The 18,247-nt window shown below is 38.1% G+C and overlaps 1 protein-coding gene across 15 annotated transcripts in view; it reads right to left on the reverse strand.

Annotated features, from left to right (window-relative positions):
* Positions 1-8,130: 8,130 nt before the first annotated feature.
* The window catches only part of rbfox3a (RNA binding fox-1 homolog 3a), a 994,762-nt gene continuing 984,645 nt past the window's right edge, over positions 8,131-18,247 (reverse strand). For 7 of the 15 annotated variants that reach the window (XM_052032864.1, XM_052032863.1, XM_052032858.1 and 4 more), the window contains 3 exons: positions 18,105-18,182; positions 17,369-17,441; positions 8,131-9,273 (listed from right to left, as the gene is read on the reverse strand). In XM_052032864.1, coding sequence (XP_051888824.1) covers positions 9,260-9,273; positions 17,369-17,441; positions 18,105-18,182 — 165 coding nt within the window. In that variant the 3' untranslated portion in view covers positions 8,131-9,259. Of the gene's footprint in view, positions 9,274-11,976; positions 15,392-17,368; positions 17,442-18,104; positions 18,183-18,247 lie in introns of those variants that run through there. The other 8 variants (XM_052032866.1, XM_052032859.1, XM_052032852.1 and 5 more) reach the window with 7 other exon arrangements.

Raw genomic sequence — 18,247 nt, forward strand, 5'->3', positions numbered from 1 at the left:
TGTCAGTTCACACTGCACAGCGAGTGGTGGGTGCCTGGAACATGCTAACAGGAGAGGTAGTGGAAGCAGATACCATAGCAACATTTAAGAGACACTTAGACAGGCACAGGAACAGACAGGGAATAGAGGATGCAGGCAGATGGGATTGGAATCAAGGTTGGTGCAGACATGGTGGGCTGAAGGGCAGTTTCTGTGCTGTACTGTTCTGTGTTCTATGTTTAACAGCTACATAGTTATTTGAACCTTCCATGTCTTTTTTATCCAAGAGAAGCATAATATTTTGGAGGTATAGTGCAATGGATGTGTGATAGATTCATGACCTTTAATTATAAAAATGAACATGAATAGTGCCAGTCATAATTTCCAGCCCTTTTTTGTCAGTGGTGGGTGGTATAATGGTTATCAACAAGGATCTATATGAAGATGATGCATGCTGTCTCTTAAAAGCTATTAATTGCGATGTTATATTGTTAGATGAATGGATTAATAATAAACAATTAATTATAAGGAAATAACACAGTGTCTTCAGTCTACATGGATTAATCTAGCAAAGCTAGAGTGAAAATAATGTTGAGTACAGAGGATCCTTGCCTTTGTGTTGCAATTACAGATGTTATTATATTAACAAGTATTGTTTATTAATACAATCTTTGGATAAGAGGTTTCATGTAACCAGGGAGTTCTAGCTCTGTTAGAGAGAACCCATAAATATTTCTTTAGCATTACACTTGTCCTGTGAGAACAGTGAGAAATTTGGCCTGCCAATACCTGTTTTTGGAAAACTATGAGTGCCCTAAATGCTCCAGGTCAGTGATTGTGGAGAGCATGTTTGGAAATGCAAAGCTGCCACACTGACCATGGCATTAGCACGCCCAGGAATATATGGATCAGGTGGGAAAGAGGCATTCTGAAGATTTAGCCACAATACTGTTTGAAGGTTTCTGAACTACTCCTCTAATTTCCTAAGTAGTCATGTTCTATCTCCACACATGATCACACCAGGCTCATTTTGTCTGGGCCCACTCTTGCTCTCTCAATCCTTTTTCCTATTATAATACCGACTAACCAGATTCCTTTCCAGGTTTCTGTGTTAGCTGATCACACTAATGGTTCCCTCTACATAAGGGGTTAGTGAGACAGAACTGTTAGTGTTAATGTTAACACTTTCACTTTATATCCAGCATTTTTACCCTTTCCCTCAAAAACAAAACCTCGACGCCTTCATTGTTGAAAACTGCCATCCCATCACCTGCCTGTCCTTCTCCAAAGTTTGTGAATATCTTTGAAAGAAATTTCCTTGAAATAAGTCTTGGGAAAGAAAAAAGCCTTTCTTTTTAGTCTCTCTCATTAACATCATCCCTTTGCCACTTCCTGAAACTATTTCCAATGGAGACTGTCCAAAGCTGAATCAAACAACTTTGGAAATCATAAAATGATGTGCTAGAGACAACATAGTTTTGTAAAAGGAGAATTGTATGTGACAAATTTGAGTTTTCCTAGGATGATGTAAGGAGGAGCCATTTGTTGTGTATCTGGATCTTGAAAAGAGATTTGAAACTGTACGACACAAAGGTTGTTACATAAAATAAGGACTCACTGAGCTTGGGATAACAGAACTGGTTAAGACATAGAAGATAGTGAGTTGGAATAAATTAGTCATTTCAGGTTGGCAGACTGTTACCAGTTGGGCACACGAAGATCAGTGCTGGGTCATCAGCTATTAACAACCTATATTAATGAGCTGGATGAAAAGATAGAGAGACATGAGGTGATAGCAGTTTGGGGTGGCTGGCTAACAGGTAGAGTGCCTCGATGGTACAGTGAATGTGTCTTCCTGAGAGCTGACAGTAGATTCATGCTCCACTGTCACAATTCCAGTGCAGTGCCTCAACAAATCGAGTACTCCCATGGAGGACCGGTTGCTGGATTGCTATGAAAGACTGAAACATTGTGACGACAGCCCGAGTCTGCTCTATACTCTCAGACATTAGGTGGGTGTTGCTTGTGTTCCAATGGTCAATCAAGTGCTGCGTTGTGGCTGTGTCTGACAGTGTATGAACAGAAGTGGACTCCACTTTCACACTGGAATCACTGGTCCATAGACTCTGTGCATTGGCTGTCTGCTGGGCTTCCCAATGGAACAAGAATTTCACAGTGTGTGTCCATCGGCTTTCTTCGATAGTCTTGATAATCAAAATCCAATGTGACCTGACCTACTGCCAATCTGAAGAGCTATGCTCTCTTATTCCCCTGTCCTCGCTGTAGTGTCTCAGCACAAACTGATCCTGTCACTACACTAATTTACAAGTAATTTGCAGTGCCAGATTCTGAACTGGTGGCTTTTGTGGGAAATCGAGTGACAGTGTGACTTCACCAACAGTGAATTCACATGGATAATGCTTTAGAGTGGGGGCTGGGAGCCGGGTGGAGGGAGAGATTACAGGAAGGCATATCACCCTCTTCATGTAAGTCAGAAGGAGTAGTTGGGATGTGTGGAAGAATAGAGACAAGGGTAGTAGAGTTGCCAATAGGCCAGTAATCATATTTCCTTCAGTGACACAAATAGGACCTCCTGTCTCTAGGAGAAATATTAACTCTCTTGTTCGAGGTTATGGGCCTGGCATTAGTTGGGTCCTAGGCACCCAGGTCTGGCATGAAGTGGACTGGTCCCAAGCCAAGCATCATCTCGGCCAATTTCCCTGCAGAATCAGTAGATGCCATCGGAACCAAACTGATCTTGGCTTCAGTGACCAAACACCACATTGGACCTGGTTTAATCTTCTGGGCTAAAGTCCAGGTCCAGGTCCATACCCAGCTCTAGACTCAGGTTACAGTGCTGGTGGAATAGATCTGTCACCATAAGATGAGGACAGTAAGGTGGATACAAGTCTGTCACTGTGTAACACTGGGATACAGCACAGGTGGGCACAGGTTGCTCAGTGGCACTAACGACAGTTTCAAAGCGCTTTTGTCAAAGGCACAGTGGACCTTAAAATTCTTTGAATTACCCATGCCTACCCAAGCCTTCCTTCCAGTTTTGACTCTTGTTAGAGGTAAATACATGAACTTGAGGGATTCCTGGATAAAGATGACATTGTGAATGACAGTGGTTTTAGAGAGTGGAGAGGAAGTAATTTGCCCAGCTCTGTGACTTGGTGGAGAGGGAAATGTTTGAGTTCTGAGAGTAAGCTATGAACAGCTAGATATTGAAAAGAAACTTACCCTTTATATATTTTTCCTGTGTTTACCTCTGAATGTAGCAACAGACACTTTGAGCATTTCAGTACTTTCCGAAGCAGGTGGGTGGCAAATTCCAGATTACATTTTCTTCTTCCTCTTTAACTTCTTTAATATCAATTCATACAACAGCTCGAGTTACAGGAGACATGGCCATGGAGAGAATGCTATTCCCAGAATCTTCTGTTATACACTGGGGCTTGTTGTGGGCATCCACAACTTGCCCCTTATCATTGGAATACCATTATCTTCCATGACTTCAGTCCCACTCTTTGCTACTGTTTCAGCAACGGCTGTCACTATGAAAATGATCTACTGTCTCACATCTGACTCATTGGCCTGAAATCATCAGCATAGGTCCATTTCCAGATATATTTTCTAAACTGACATTCGTTGTATTTCTGTGGAATAAGGTGAGATTCTGATATGGCAGCTTGTGTGTGTGTGCTCTTTTCTTTCCTGGAGGTCGTTTAGTATGTGGCCTGGGCTCTCCCTGACATTGTCTATTTGGACCTGGGCCCTTTGGAACATTCCCTGTGAGTGACTGCAACATGCCTCACACCTGGGACAATTAGCTCTTACAGGTGCACGACAGATGAACCAATTGAGTGAATGCCTGGTAACGTCATGCAAAAGATATGTTTTACCTCTGCCTGCTGTTTGCTGTGCACCTCATTTCATAACGTCACACAGCACCGAAACATCCTTTGACGCATCAAACGTGAGCTGACCATCAGGTATCTATTTACCCTAATTCTACAGTAATCCCATCTTGTTTTCACGTATTCATTGACTCCCCCTGATTCTATAACTCACCTACACACTAAGAGCAATTTACAGTGGTGAATTAACCTTTGGGATGTGGGAGAAAAATAGATCACATGTAGGAAACCCATGCGGTCACAGGGAGAATGTGCAAACTCCACAGAGACAGCATAGAGTCACAGAGAGAGACAACATGGCAACAGGCCCCTCAGCCCACCAAGTCCACACCAACCACCTTCCAAACACCTTAGGGTCTGAGCTGTTGCCTCAGCTGCAGCCGATTCTCGTAACTTATTGAAACAATACCGATGAGACTGGCAGACCGATATGCCTGGCTCCTGCTTCTGGCTTCATAGGGGCATATGCAGTGTGCACTGTTCTGTGATCACTCCGATTACTCTTAGAAGGTTGAATTAGTTAGGCCCCAAAAATGAGCATGAAGGTTAATATGCACTTGTTCATCGCTCTGGATATTGCACACTAACTCAGTGCTGCTTGTTGTTTTAAAAGGTTTATGTATGCAGCAAGCAAATGTATTTCCTACAGTGACACAGATTACACTGCATTAATTTTATGGGAGTTAAACGAAGGTCTAATATGCAGTCAGTGTGTACAGCCTTGTTTATTAGTTGCATACATCATGAGTAGCTAATGATTTTTAAGGATACTGTGCACCTCTTAAAGGGAAAGTGAAATGTGGCTGCAAGAAACGTTTTTGCAAACTAAATCCAGACAATGAACTTTGAGCAATGGCTTAAATTTGGAAATGTCTAAGCTGAAGCTGAGGAGAAATGTCCGCAAAAGACTCTGGACTACCAGATGGGAACCTTTCTTCTCCTCCTTCTCGAGTTAGTCTAATTGCATGGTGTCTCTCCATTCTCCTGCTCAGGCTCATATTCTAAAGGAATGTCTACCAGGCAACCTGTTTCTGGAAGAAATTTGTTTCAATAAAAGTTTTTAAATGAACAGAAAAGTTCTTGAACCCCAGCAAGACAATTGAGATCGTTATACTTAATCTATACCTGTATAGATTACTCAAACATTAATGAAATTTCAGGTAACTCCCAAAACATGTAAAATTGTAAAAGAAGAAATAGTCTGTGAAATAATTTTCAAGTAAGTCATAATTACTTTAAATATCTTCTGTTGTTTTTTTCATTCTATTTAATACTGTGTTCATCTATGTGAGATTAAGTTGGTATCTAGCGGCAATATGCAGTTTGAGTGATAACGCTAAATGTCAGACCAATGTTGGGCACTGACTGGTGTCATAATCTGCCCGCTCTGCACAGGATGTGTAATTTTTATTCTTGTTTAGCAAGCCCGGCATTTATTGCCCCTCTCCAATTGTCCTTGAGAAGGTGATGGTGAATTGCTACTTTTTGATGAAGATACCCTCAAGGGGCTGTCGGGTAGGGGGATGTTGAAGGAAGGGGGATATATTTCCAATTCAAGATGGAGTGAGAAATGGAGGGGAAACTGTCTGTGGTGGTGTTTGCATGTACCTGCTGCCCTTGTCCTCCCTGACGGTAAAGATCACAAGTTTGGGAGGAGTCTAAGAAGTAACTATAGTGTATACTGTAGATGGCAAGCACAGCAGCAATGGTGCAGTGGAGGAGGAAGGAATGATTGTTTAGGATGCTGAATGGGGTACCAATCAAGCAAACTATTTAGTCCGGGGTCACATTGACCTTCTTGAGTATTTATGGAGCAGTGCCCACCCCCACCCCCCCCCACACAACCATTCGTAGTTGGTGGAAAGGCACTAGAGCAGGAGCAGTTGAATCACTTGCCTACAGTCTCTGACCTGCTGTCATTGCTACTGTAATTACATGGCTGGTTCAGTTGAGTTTCTGGTCAATGATGACCTCCAGGAAGTTGATGGTGGGGTAGTCAGGATTAAGAAATACCACAGAATATCAAGAGTAGGTCATTGTCTGGCACCTATGTGGTGTCAATGTTACTTGCCACTTACTTGTTACTTGGATATGCAACACTTAGAGAGAGGCTACTTCATTTGCTGGGGAGTTACGAATAGAATTGATCATTGCACAGTCATTGGGGAAATGATGTTCTGAAGGAAGGAAGGTCACTGATGAAGCAGCTGATGATGTTTGGGTGCAGGGCGCTGTCTTGCAAAACCCCTGAGCAATGTTCTGGGGTAGGGATGATGCAAACCCTTTCAGTGATGTGGCACCCTTGATAGATGTGCATTTGCCTCTTGGATCCAAATTTCAAACATTAATTTATTGTGCAGCACTGCTGAATTTATGCACAAGAAGCTGATTTATTCCCCAAAAGTGTTTTAATATCAGACCGCATTATGATTCTTCAGCTACACTGAACCTGCTCTTCAGAAAAGAGGCTTGCATTTATTCATGTCCTTGTCAGGATGACTCAAAGCTCTTTATATCCATGGAAGTACTTTGTGAACTGTAATCATTGTTGTGGTGCAGGAAGCACTGCAGATAATTTGTGCACAGCAAACTCCCACAAAATGTAGATCACCTGTTTTATTGTGATGTTGACTGAGAGATTAATATTGGTCAGCACAGCAGGAATAACTTCCCTGCTCTTCACTGAGTTAGTGCCATGAGATCTTTCATATCCACCTGAGAGCACATGGGGCCTCACTGAATCACCTTTAAATGGGATTTCATTTGGAGTACTCTCCAAATGCACAAATTACTGCAGATGAGTGAAGAAGGGCTCACCACTGCTGCAGGAAAAAAGCTTTTCACATCATAATGGATTTTGTTTTACACTGTGAGATATGAAATTTTGTTCATTTGCTTTGTGTCATATATTTAGAAATTCCAACCATCAGTTCTGACTAGAGTATTAGGTTGTTGAGAGAATATGGATTTGCAGAATGATTTATAATATTTTGATTGCTAATGTAGTCCTTTTCCCAGCAATTTCAAAAATATTGTAACCAATTCTTAACCATGAATTGAATCAAGTCAAATTTTAGAAAAGTTATGTTTTCCTTCCCACGATCATACCTTCTTATTGCATCTGTTGCATAGCCAATGTCATAATGAAAGTCACAGACACTCTGCAGGGATCAATCCTTCCTCAAACTTCAAAGTAGTAATAAACACTGAGATGGTGAGGCCTTCTCTTTTAATCACTCTTTAGGGACAAGTTTACATCACTATTGTCTTTGTCAGTCTAAAAATTAATTGCATTTTATTCAATGAGTCAACAATGAGCACATCATTTTAACTTCTGCAAAATTAATGAACTTTCCAAATTTTTCCTATTAGGAAAAAGTAAACAATGCATAAACTTTTCATCAACAACAGGAACTGAGAATTGGAGAATCCCTTAATATCAATGTGTTCTGTATTTTTGTCCACAGATGGAACATAGAACATTACAGCACAGTACAGGGCCTTCAGCCCACAATGTTGTGCCGACATTTTATCCTGCTCTAAGCCTTCCCTCCCACCTAGCCCTCTATTTCTCTATCCTTCTTTTACTTCTTTGAAAAAATTCTCTATCCTTCCTTTTCTTTGACTATTTCCTTCTTTGGCAGAAGTGTACTCCATCCCTAAATGGCTTCCTAAAATGTCTTAAATAATTGCTGAAATCAACTAAAATACATTCACATCCTGTATGATGTGAATCATAATGTTCAAGAACATACTATTAGATGGTCACACAATTAAGAAATCATATACTTTCTCAGCTTAGTGGAAGAACCTATCCTCCAGAGTCAAAAAACTAATCTGCTGAACGGAATGCCTCCATTGATATTTGTCCAACATTCAGAACTACCGAATACCCTGACTCCTCCTGTTTCTCCTTCTCAACCTGCTTACCTGGCTTTTTGTTGGGCAAAGTAGTTGACTCCAATCTTCAAGATATGCGCAGAAATGTTAAATACACTTTTATCTTATTTCTTTTGAGATCTCAACAGATACGTCAACAGCCAAATGTTCTTCTCCACATTTACCATGTTGTGCATTGATAAGTCGTTTACCTTTGATGTATATAGCAACAGGAGATTCATGTAATAATTATATCTTGTGCTTTACTCTAAATATATTAATATTGGATTGCATGGCCTATCACAATTTCTAATACTGTAATGCATCAAAATAATATTCGGGACAATTGCTGTTGTTGAAGAAAGAAACAACCTTTATTAAGGATATTGTTAATTGAATCACGTTAGAAGCTTACAGAATGACAGAAAAAGGAAGGCAGAGATCTAAACTACAGCTCTCTAATCAGCAGGTATCTACCAGAGCAGCAGCAGAGAGCAAGAAATTAGGAATCAACAGCATATAGACAGTTAAAAGCACATGAGGTACTAAGAGGATATTAAACAACATGCAGTTCCAGGACTGAGAGAGGACTGAGGGGATAAGGGTTGAGCAAAGTTATCTTTAGAATTAAGCAAAATAGTCTCTGAGACGGATGGAATTGCAGACTGCATGTCTTGGAAAAATGATGATGTTTTGCAGTTAATTGAGTGATTAGCTAAAGGCCAGGCAAAGCTAGGGTTCCTCAAGCCAAGAGGACACCAGAAATCCAAGTACGAGCCAGGAAGGGGCCCTAGAACTGAAACTAGGAGATCACAGACTCAGTGGCGCAATAACCTACCCAGGCCAAGGCACATCATAGTACCAAGGGCCGATCAGTGGGATAGTTCCACGGTTCACTTGGACACCACAGAGTGAAGGCTTAGGCAAAAGGAGGGGATGGGGAAGAAAAAAAGGCCTCTGAGTCCTGAAACACCAGGCTGTTTTAAAATCTTTTACAACACAACCTGTTTCCAGTCTAGGACGGTGAAGGTCCTAAAAAGAGAATTTTATTTGTTTTTTTTGGAATTTTTAGGTTTTATTTTTGCTCAACTCTTTGCCACTATTTTGTTGAGAGCTGTCAGTTCTTCTTATTCCCATTGAAGACAACATGAATGAATCAATGCATAACAAAAATGCATTTGACTGGGCAATAACACTGTCACTGTCCCAGAGGCATTCACGTTCATTTCAATAGGAGGGAAGATCAGGATGTGTTATAATCTATTGCACAAGGGTGGCAGCTAAAGGACTATTTACAAGTGGAGTTATAAAAAGGAGGAGTTTGAGCGTACACATGGTATACAACGTACAATTCTTTTCCATATGGCAGTACTTGCGTACGTTCCACATCTTGTTTGCTGTAGGTGTGGCACAAGGTTCTGTATTCCCAGAATCCGGAGATTTCAGCTTCTGAGCCCTTCATTTAGTACAGTGCACCTGTGTCATGCCAGAGTCACTAGAATATAAGATTAAGGAAAGAACTTGCACAATTTGGCTTGGTGACAGTTGTGATAAATATTTTAGACAACAGATCTTTATTAGATTGGAATAGCAATCTATCCCCAAAGTAACATGAAATCATTAATAATTCATCCTGTTTCAATGTTTCAAGATTGGTGATATATATAGACATTTTGTGTATTTTTTTTCCGCTTATGGGATATGAATATGCATCAAAGAGGTTTCTTTTAACCATTTGCACCCAGTGACCTCAGTAAACATTTATTAGTTACATCAAGGTTCAGGTCACACGGAGAATAGAGATCCACAAATGGTGCATTTCAAATCAAGTCCCCAGATATTTTCTGAGGGAGATCACTTTTTCAGAACTTATTGTGCTCTTCTTGAGTTACAGTTGTCAAAAGCTGGTTTGAAACTGACTGAATTCACTATCCTTTAGGTTCCAAACAGCTAATCTATTTGAATCAGCACTTAGGTGCAACCTCACTGTACCTCCCAGCTACCATGAGGCAAAAGAACATCATTATGCTGTTCCTATCACCAACTTCTGCCTGGGATTTATTTGAACCCTAGATTCACACATGAACAGACATTGCTTTAGCACACTACAATACATTGTCCTCCATATAGAGAGTTGTTATATATTACTTTTAATAATGTAACTAAAACCAGGACATTGTAACTGTAGACTTGTATATAGAATTTTCTTTGTAGATTTACTGGTTTATACTTTTGAAAGACAACACAGATGTTGCCCTAGAAGGGGATTTTAGCTACTAAGGACAAATAAATACATTTTAAAATTTGCAGATTGCAAGTAAATTAAAGGGGTGTTTTGTAACCCTATTTTCATTGCAGTTGCCTTTGAACATTTTACAGCAAATAGATGTGACTGTAGTTTATCAAAGTGCTTAGCAAGGAAGTGTTTAAAGCAAACACTAATCTCAACATGTTTATAGGAAATACATATACAGTAAACTTTTTAAAATAGCTTGAAGATGTAAATGGAATGCCAGTAAGGAAAGACGAATATCATGGACCCCACTCAAGTAGACTGTTATTATATTAGACTAACTCTATTAACAAGAATGATGAATTTCTGTACAAATTTGTTCCCAATAAAACTATTTTTGTCCCATTATGAGAAAGGGATAAACAATAGTACAACAGAAATTTCAGTTACCTTTCTTTGTCATTTTTGTAGTCTTTGCTATTTGCAATGTTTCTGAAAAGGTCAATTAACTTTGGTGAATTTGACAAATTAAATCACACACTAGGATGCTTTTACTTCTTGTGATGTTATAGAGACAAACTTTATTGTTTGTTATGACACCACAGGACAGTAATTTTATATTATACAGGTGTAATTATGATGTATGTGGAAGTGTTAAGGATAAAAGGCATGCTCATCAGTGGACTGAACTGGTAACAGAGTTAACATTTGAATGAATAGGTGAGATTTTCCTCATATTTCATTGCCCTTGAGCGGACACCTTGCAAACATGAGCAGGTAATTTGCCAAAATTTGCCAAATGTTCTCAAAAAATCAAATTATTAATAGATCTAGTTACAGTAGGATAACGGTGTAATTGTAGTTTTGTGTATGAAAATATGGATACTTCTTCCCAAACTGTGACAGCCTTCATGTTTGATAAACACACCACATGCCAACAATCAGCCGTTTGATTTGCTACTTTCTCCATGAATGAGGATGAGTGGAATAACCCTTGCCACAACTAACTCTGATCAACCATTTAAGGTAGATTACTTAACTTAACACTAAGCTTCTTTAACTACGTTTTACTTGCATTAGGTTTACAATTTAAAAACACTCATGAGATTTTTTTAGTTTAGTATATTTAGCTCAGAAATTGATTAGAAGTGTTGAGATTTTGTTGATCATTGTGTTATTAACATCAGTGACTGTGATCTTTAAGTTGTGATGACGTTCTCCACAGCAACATTCTGAAAAGAGTTGGTTTGAAGACTGATAGTTTAAAATGGGAATTCCTTGTGAAGTGTGTTCACTAATTTTATATTATGTCATGTATTGTTAAAAGAGAAACAAGAATGTACAGTCATCTTGCAAATCTGAAAGTCACTTAAAAAATGTGAAGCTAATCAATCATTATGTGCTGTAGCTCAGACCAATTGAAGAATAACAAAAAAATGAAATTTGTTTTGCACATTGTGCACAGTACACTGATATTATTTATTATTTATATATGGATGAACATGATTTGCTTTGGATGTTTACTCATTACTTTTCACTTTGTCCCACTGGTGGTTGGCACTGAGAAAAGGCTGCTAATAGAAACAAGTAAGGGATTTTCCCAATTGTTTTAATCACTGTTTTGAGTTGCTTACAAAGGATCTGAGGTCAGCTCACTAGGCCTTTGATGTACCATTGTGATGGGGACTCTTGCACCCACTGAAACTGAAGTTTGAAAAAAAAGCTCTGAAAGATATGGACAGGAATGGAGACCTACCTCGTGTATGAAATCATCCGTCCATTCCTCCCATGGTCATACTCTGGTATGGTTACGGACATTGGGCTAGTGTGCCCTGTCCGCATGTAAAGCAAAATGTAAATATATATATCTATATATATCTATATATATATATCTATCTATCTATATATATATATATATATATATATATATATATATATCTTCAAATAGCATTGAGCAGCATTTATGGGACAGTCACAATTATAATGCATCGTTGTGTGCACAAAAGAGGAAAAATCTGGGCATAAGTATTCTTAACATTGGGATTACTTTGAACTTCTAGCTAAAGTGTAAAGCAATGGATTGGTTTCCTATTCTACCCCTACCCAATTCTTCTTTCCTGAGTGAGTGGCATAAGAAGCACCCAATTCAATATTGTCAGTTTTATAGTATTGGCAAACATCAAAACATGGGAAGTTAATGTATAAAGACAACAAAGAAGATTTAACTCTGAGAACCATGCATATAAAAGCTCACGCAACGCATGGGTTTGGACACATTGTTTTCAAAAGTGGGTATTGACATGTTCGGTAAAAAAATGAAAACTAAAAGTGTGACAAGAGCAGAAAAGATCAGCTGACCTGCTGTCAAAGACCATTGAGTCTCGGAATGAATGATTTTGAAATAACAGCTGGAAGTATCGGTTTAAAAGCCAAAATAATTCAGCAGTAGAATTATATTATGGTCAAGAATATATGAAAGAGATAATCCTAAGTGTGGAGTAAATTTGTCAGAGATCATTTTAAAAGATAATTAAAAGTCCTGTTGATTGTTTTCCCAATTTTAATTTCCCCCCACCCCCACAAGCACACTTTGATGCTATCAAGTGGAATTTACAGCTACCACATATTTTCTACAGCACACAATTCACATAATATTTCATAAGTAAACATTTATAAAGATGATAGCTATTTTCTTTTCCCCAAAAAGTATAAACAGTGCCTTTTTAAAGCTATTTTTTCTTTTTTTATATTATAAAAAATGATCCATGGAATACTTATGTGCACATATTGAAAGTGTATAAAAGGATGATTACATTTCTTTCTAAGTCTGTTCCTACTTATTTTAATCTGCGTATATGAAGACAATCATATGCTACTAATCATAATAAATACCCAGTTTTAAATACTTGAGTCAAATTGACCTATAATACACCATATTGCAATGGTTTTTGGAATATATTTTAACAGAATATATTTTGGCAGTAAAAAAAGTAAATTCAAAACCAAAAATAAACTACACACAAATTAAAAAATCTGTGCAGCAAAGAAAACACAACATATATTAGAACAGCCCCTTAATTCTGATTATGCTGCCTTCATCTGACTACAAAACCTACACAGCATTCAGAACAGACTCCGCTCCTGTTAATCCTCAGAGATGTCAGATCTTGATAACATTACACAAAACAAAATAAAACGTGATTCCAATTTTTTGGTTCATTCACGCAGTCACAATCTCATTTCGTATTTAATAATCTAATCTCTTTACACAATTCACATTTTAGGAACCCTCCTTGGAGACAATAAATGATTAAAAATATATAAAAAACTTGTACTGGAAAAGGTTGGGATGTTTGCTACTCCAGAGAGACCTCGCAGAACTATTTTTGTAATATAAAAAGAATACTTAAAACTAATGGATATAAAATTCCAAACATGAAAGACCTGTTTTTAGCCTTCCTCCTATTTGAAATATGATTTTTTATCATAATAGTTGTGGTCATAATATTAATTGCATTAAAAGAAACAATATGCAGCTAATTTCTTTTCCAAGTGTTTTATCCAGTTCTCTTTAGTAAACATGCCCATTACAAATGTTTGAAGTCTCGACTTAAGGTGATAAAGTGCTTATCAGGCAAATGCCTTCCATTTAGTAAATTGCAGTTGCATTGAATTTTTATAAGTTAGGCATTAATATTTGCATAATTGCTTGCTGTGAGAAAGGGTCCAAAACTTCTGATCTTTAAAATTCATGTCTAATAAATCCCCGTGTGTTAGCTCAGCTGAGAGAATCATATAATTACCTAATGTAAAGAATTGTATTATATATTTTACTGTATTATTATGTTAGCATATTGGAAGCTTTTATGTACAATTTGAATGCCTTTAAAATAGTTAACTTACTGAAATATTAAAGTTAAAAAAATTACATTTCTTTTGAGCTGTTTTTGAAAGCTTTTAACCAGCAACTGAACCAACTTCAATTGCTGGGGTCGGCTTATTTTATTAAATTTTGCCATTAGCAACTCCAGAATGATCTGAGGAAATGTGATGACAATTAATGAGGTGACAGCTCAGGAGACATATATGGTGCATTGAAGTAAATGAGGCTTGGTTCAATCTTAAAGCAGTGAGGAAAAGAGGAATGGGATGCAGAAAAAGTGGCAAAGCTGGGCAGGAGAGCAATGTTACTTCCCTTATCAGGCTACATCTTTCAAAATACCCTTTAAGCCCTGTGAAAATCTTTTCTGAAATGATTATGTCAGTGACGTGCCTCTAAAGTTGACTTTTATCTGTTCCCTGTGGCACGACTGCCCTTGGTAACAGAGTGTTGCCATTTGACTTCAAGTGGAACATTGCTGCAACACAGAAAGCCAACACTATTCACTGAGTGGGTTTCCCCTCCAAACTGTAAGCCACAGTGAGAAATGTTTACACAATGCCTCCACAGAAGAGGATTAAATGCAATTTCACAATGTCAATTGGAGGTTTTCTTTTGGTGGAGGAGGTTACAGAATTTTATCTTTTGATTTATAATGAGAATCCATCCTTGCATTGTAGCTGTAGTTAAAGATGTTAGACTGAAGCTGTCTACAAGAATAAACTGTTTCCTTTCTCTATCAATCAAATGAGACTCAAAAATGAATACAATGGAAGGCTTTAAAAAGGCTCACTTCACACAATTATGGTTATGAGGGGCATGTTTCAATCATTGCTCTGGTTGACACTTCAATCCACCAGCCACAAGTGATGAGTTTTGTCAGTTTTGTTGCACTGGCTTGCTGTTAGGTGCTGATCACATAATAATCTGGGGTGGGATTAGATGAGGAGAGATTAAATGTTGTGCAGCTTTTATCTTTCTGACTATCACCTTAAAGCTGTGTGGCTCATTTCATACAAACTCGTGTTCATTTAACTTAATTTAAAATCAACCATCCTGCAAATCTGACAGAGTCACTTAAAAAAAAAGGAAAAAAAATATTTTGGCCTAGATCCAGAGAGCTTTCTGGTTGGTGCAAATCTGTGAAATTGGCATAGTTGCCAATTTCAAAAGAAAACAATGTAGCTGTCAAGTCTTTTTTTCTGTTGTTTTAAGTTTACACATCAGAAATTTTCTTCAAAGTATATTATACTGAGCAAAACTCAAGAAAAATTTGCAGTAACCACAGATAAAACATGTAATAAACACAAAAAAAACCATCTGAGGTAAAAATATCATGTTAACCAAGAGAGCATCAGCACAAAACATTTCTGCATGTCGTGCCGAACCCCCCACAGTTTCTGAGAAGACGTTTCTAGCCCTGCTGGGTTTTAGTGTGTCTCTGAGTTTCTCTTGCTAGTACGGGGTGAAGCGACTGTACCCTCCTCTGTACAGGCTAGCCTGCAACATCAAAGATGAAAAAAAAATCAAATAAATATTTTTTAATGTACGAAATGCTACAGCAAAAACAAGCCACAAATCTAATTAAGAGAATGAAGGGAGAAAAATCATCTTAATTAATGAAAGCTTTTAGCTAGCAGCTGCTCCGGAGATATGCAAGATTTGAAACCACACGCACGCCACCTCGGCAAATTTAAATCATTTGTCTAAACGAAGGCATTGCGCTGATGAAGCTCAAGGGAGTGGCAGCCTTTTTTTTTCTCTCTCTCTGCAAAACGGTTACAGAGGGCTTTGCTGCAATCACCGTTCATTAATCTTAATGTTTTTCTTTTTTTGTTGAGGCTTTCAAAATGGAAAATTGAATTTTTTTTCATCTGTGATGTTGGCTGCAAAGCTAGCTAAAAACCACGTGCATCGGTAAAAGTATCCACTAGAGTGAGTGTGAGAACTGAGAAAGAGGAAGAGAGACAGAGGAAGAGACACACATACAGAGAAAGGAAACAGTGGGAGAGAGAAGCAGCCTATATGTGTATGAATTTACCCCTGACATTGATGGTAATTGTGCAAAAAAATATAAAGCCTAATCCCTAGATCTTCTTATGCTGATCAGCTAAATATATCTGTGTATCTCCTTATTATTTTAAAACACCTTACATTTTAATTAATTCCCTAGTTGACTTCCCCTCCAATGTGACCTGCTTGCATCGATGTACTGGGCATCAGGGGCCCTCACTTCCAGCATAGCTTCCAGTGCTCTCGCCTACAGTGGCACGGTCTCAGGTTGGAATTAAAAAGAGTACTTTATATTTTTGCCTTGCTGTGGTGAGCGGTCCCACTTGATTTTAAATTGAAAGAACTCATCACTGACAAGTAGGCTGGATGGAGAGTCACCCATTATTTTATAAAGTTATTAATTGACATTTTTAAAAATTCTTATCAATCAGAATTTTCCCATTCCAAACTTAATTGCTGCAAATCTATATTATGAACATAGTACCTTGAAAAGAATGATGGGTTGCACCTAAATATGATATAAAGTAATGAGAAGTGAAATGAATAAGAATGCAGTAAAACATTCCAAACCAAAAGTTGCTAAATTTAGAGCAATTATACCTGTAGTTTAGGAGAAGCCATTTTGCCTACTCAAAAGTTTAGTAAATAAAACTATTTTCTGTTAGTGCTCTTGCTTCTTCTATGACATCATCAAATATTGTGTTGTTAGGAGAGAAGTGTTGGTTAGGTCATCTGTGAGGGATATTGCCTGGGTTGGGACATTGAACTTTCACCTCCCCTCATATGCACTGTGAAACAGTAGAAATAAGTGACCAGCCATAGTTTGCAGAATCAATTTAATTCGTTTCTGACCTCCATGTTTCATCTGAACATGAAGCAGAACCAAGTCACGTGACATTAATGTTAAATCCAAATAAATGCTATAATTGTTTGTGTGTGGGTTTTGTGCATTTGTATATTTCCACATACTTGAGACCCTGAATGGTTGATCACGTGAGGTCATGTAGCTCACCTGTTCCCCTGGTAATAGAATGAAGAAGATTCTTCTTGGTGCCAACAACTCTAGTTTCCAAATCTACACACACAGCTTTGAATGATATCACTGGAGATCCAACCTGCCTAGATATTTGCATGCATTTCACTTCTGCAAACACAGGACCAGCACGCTGAGATATTCAGTATTCTACTTATTGCCCAGTATAAGCAATTGCTTGCTGTTTTATCTGGGTCGAGAGCTTGGAATTCAGTGGGATATGTGGGACTTTCCCATAGCCTAAAGACAATGGGCAAAAATATTCCATAAAATCAAATGAACTGTCACAGTTGTACAAAATCCAGAGTTCTTCCAATTTGACTTTGTTGGACTTAAAGGCAAAACTGATCCAAACCGGAGAAAGTTCTGATTGGATTTGGTTTGATTAAATCCGTTTGGATTTTGGGTTCAGTTCAATGCTTAATCCCTACCTGGTAAGCCAACCAAGGACTGGCATTGACGGCATTCCTGGAGATATCTCTGAGATGAACCGTCCCACTCTCTCTAACGAGGAGGATGCCATGGTTGCAGGAGGTTAACATGGGGGAGGAAAGAAAATGGGGGAAAATGAGTGGGGGAACAAGAGATTCTCTAACTGGACATGTTGAAATTACAAGACAAAGCAGGCAGGAGCTAAGAAACTTTCTGCTAGTAATGACTAATAGAAATAATATAGAGATCATTCAATGATGTCAGAGACGAGAGAGGACCAAGTTTAAGTTAGCTAGTCTTTTAGTAGCTAGCAGATTGTTTAATAACAGATTTCTCCCAAACTACATAATTTTTGGGTGTATCAGAATGTCTTATAATTACCTTTGTGCATCAGATCAGGTGTTTACAAAGTCATTACCATAAAAGTCTTGGCACAAATCCCCTGTTCAGGGTTAATACTGCACTTCCATTATTTTGATGTATTCTTTTACCTATATTTGAATATGTGTGTTGTTTTGCTACATGTGTGGTCTTTTAAACTGTGGGATGCATTATCTGTCATCCCACTTCAATAGAATAGCATCTGTAGAAATGGCACTTTTGTCATGGGGTATGAACAGCTTTCTCATGACATAAAAAATTCTTAACTGCTATCGGTATGTAAATGTTTCAACGTAATTAAATTTAACATTTGAATAAATGTAACACTAGTTTATGAATCTATATTATGATTACCTGGTTGGTATAAACAAAACACACATTGGGCGTCAGTGAGGGGATGTAGTTTCTCCCAGTGTTTTCCTGTGTATATCTCTGCGGATAAACGTAGATATGTGACTTGGGCATCCTTTATGAAACAGATCTACAGATAGACAACC

This window comes from Pristis pectinata, chromosome 18 (genome assembly GCF_009764475.1).
Source record: "Pristis pectinata isolate sPriPec2 chromosome 18, sPriPec2.1.pri, whole genome shotgun sequence".
Taxonomy (NCBI): Eukaryota; Metazoa; Chordata; class Chondrichthyes; order Rhinopristiformes; family Pristidae; genus Pristis; species Pristis pectinata.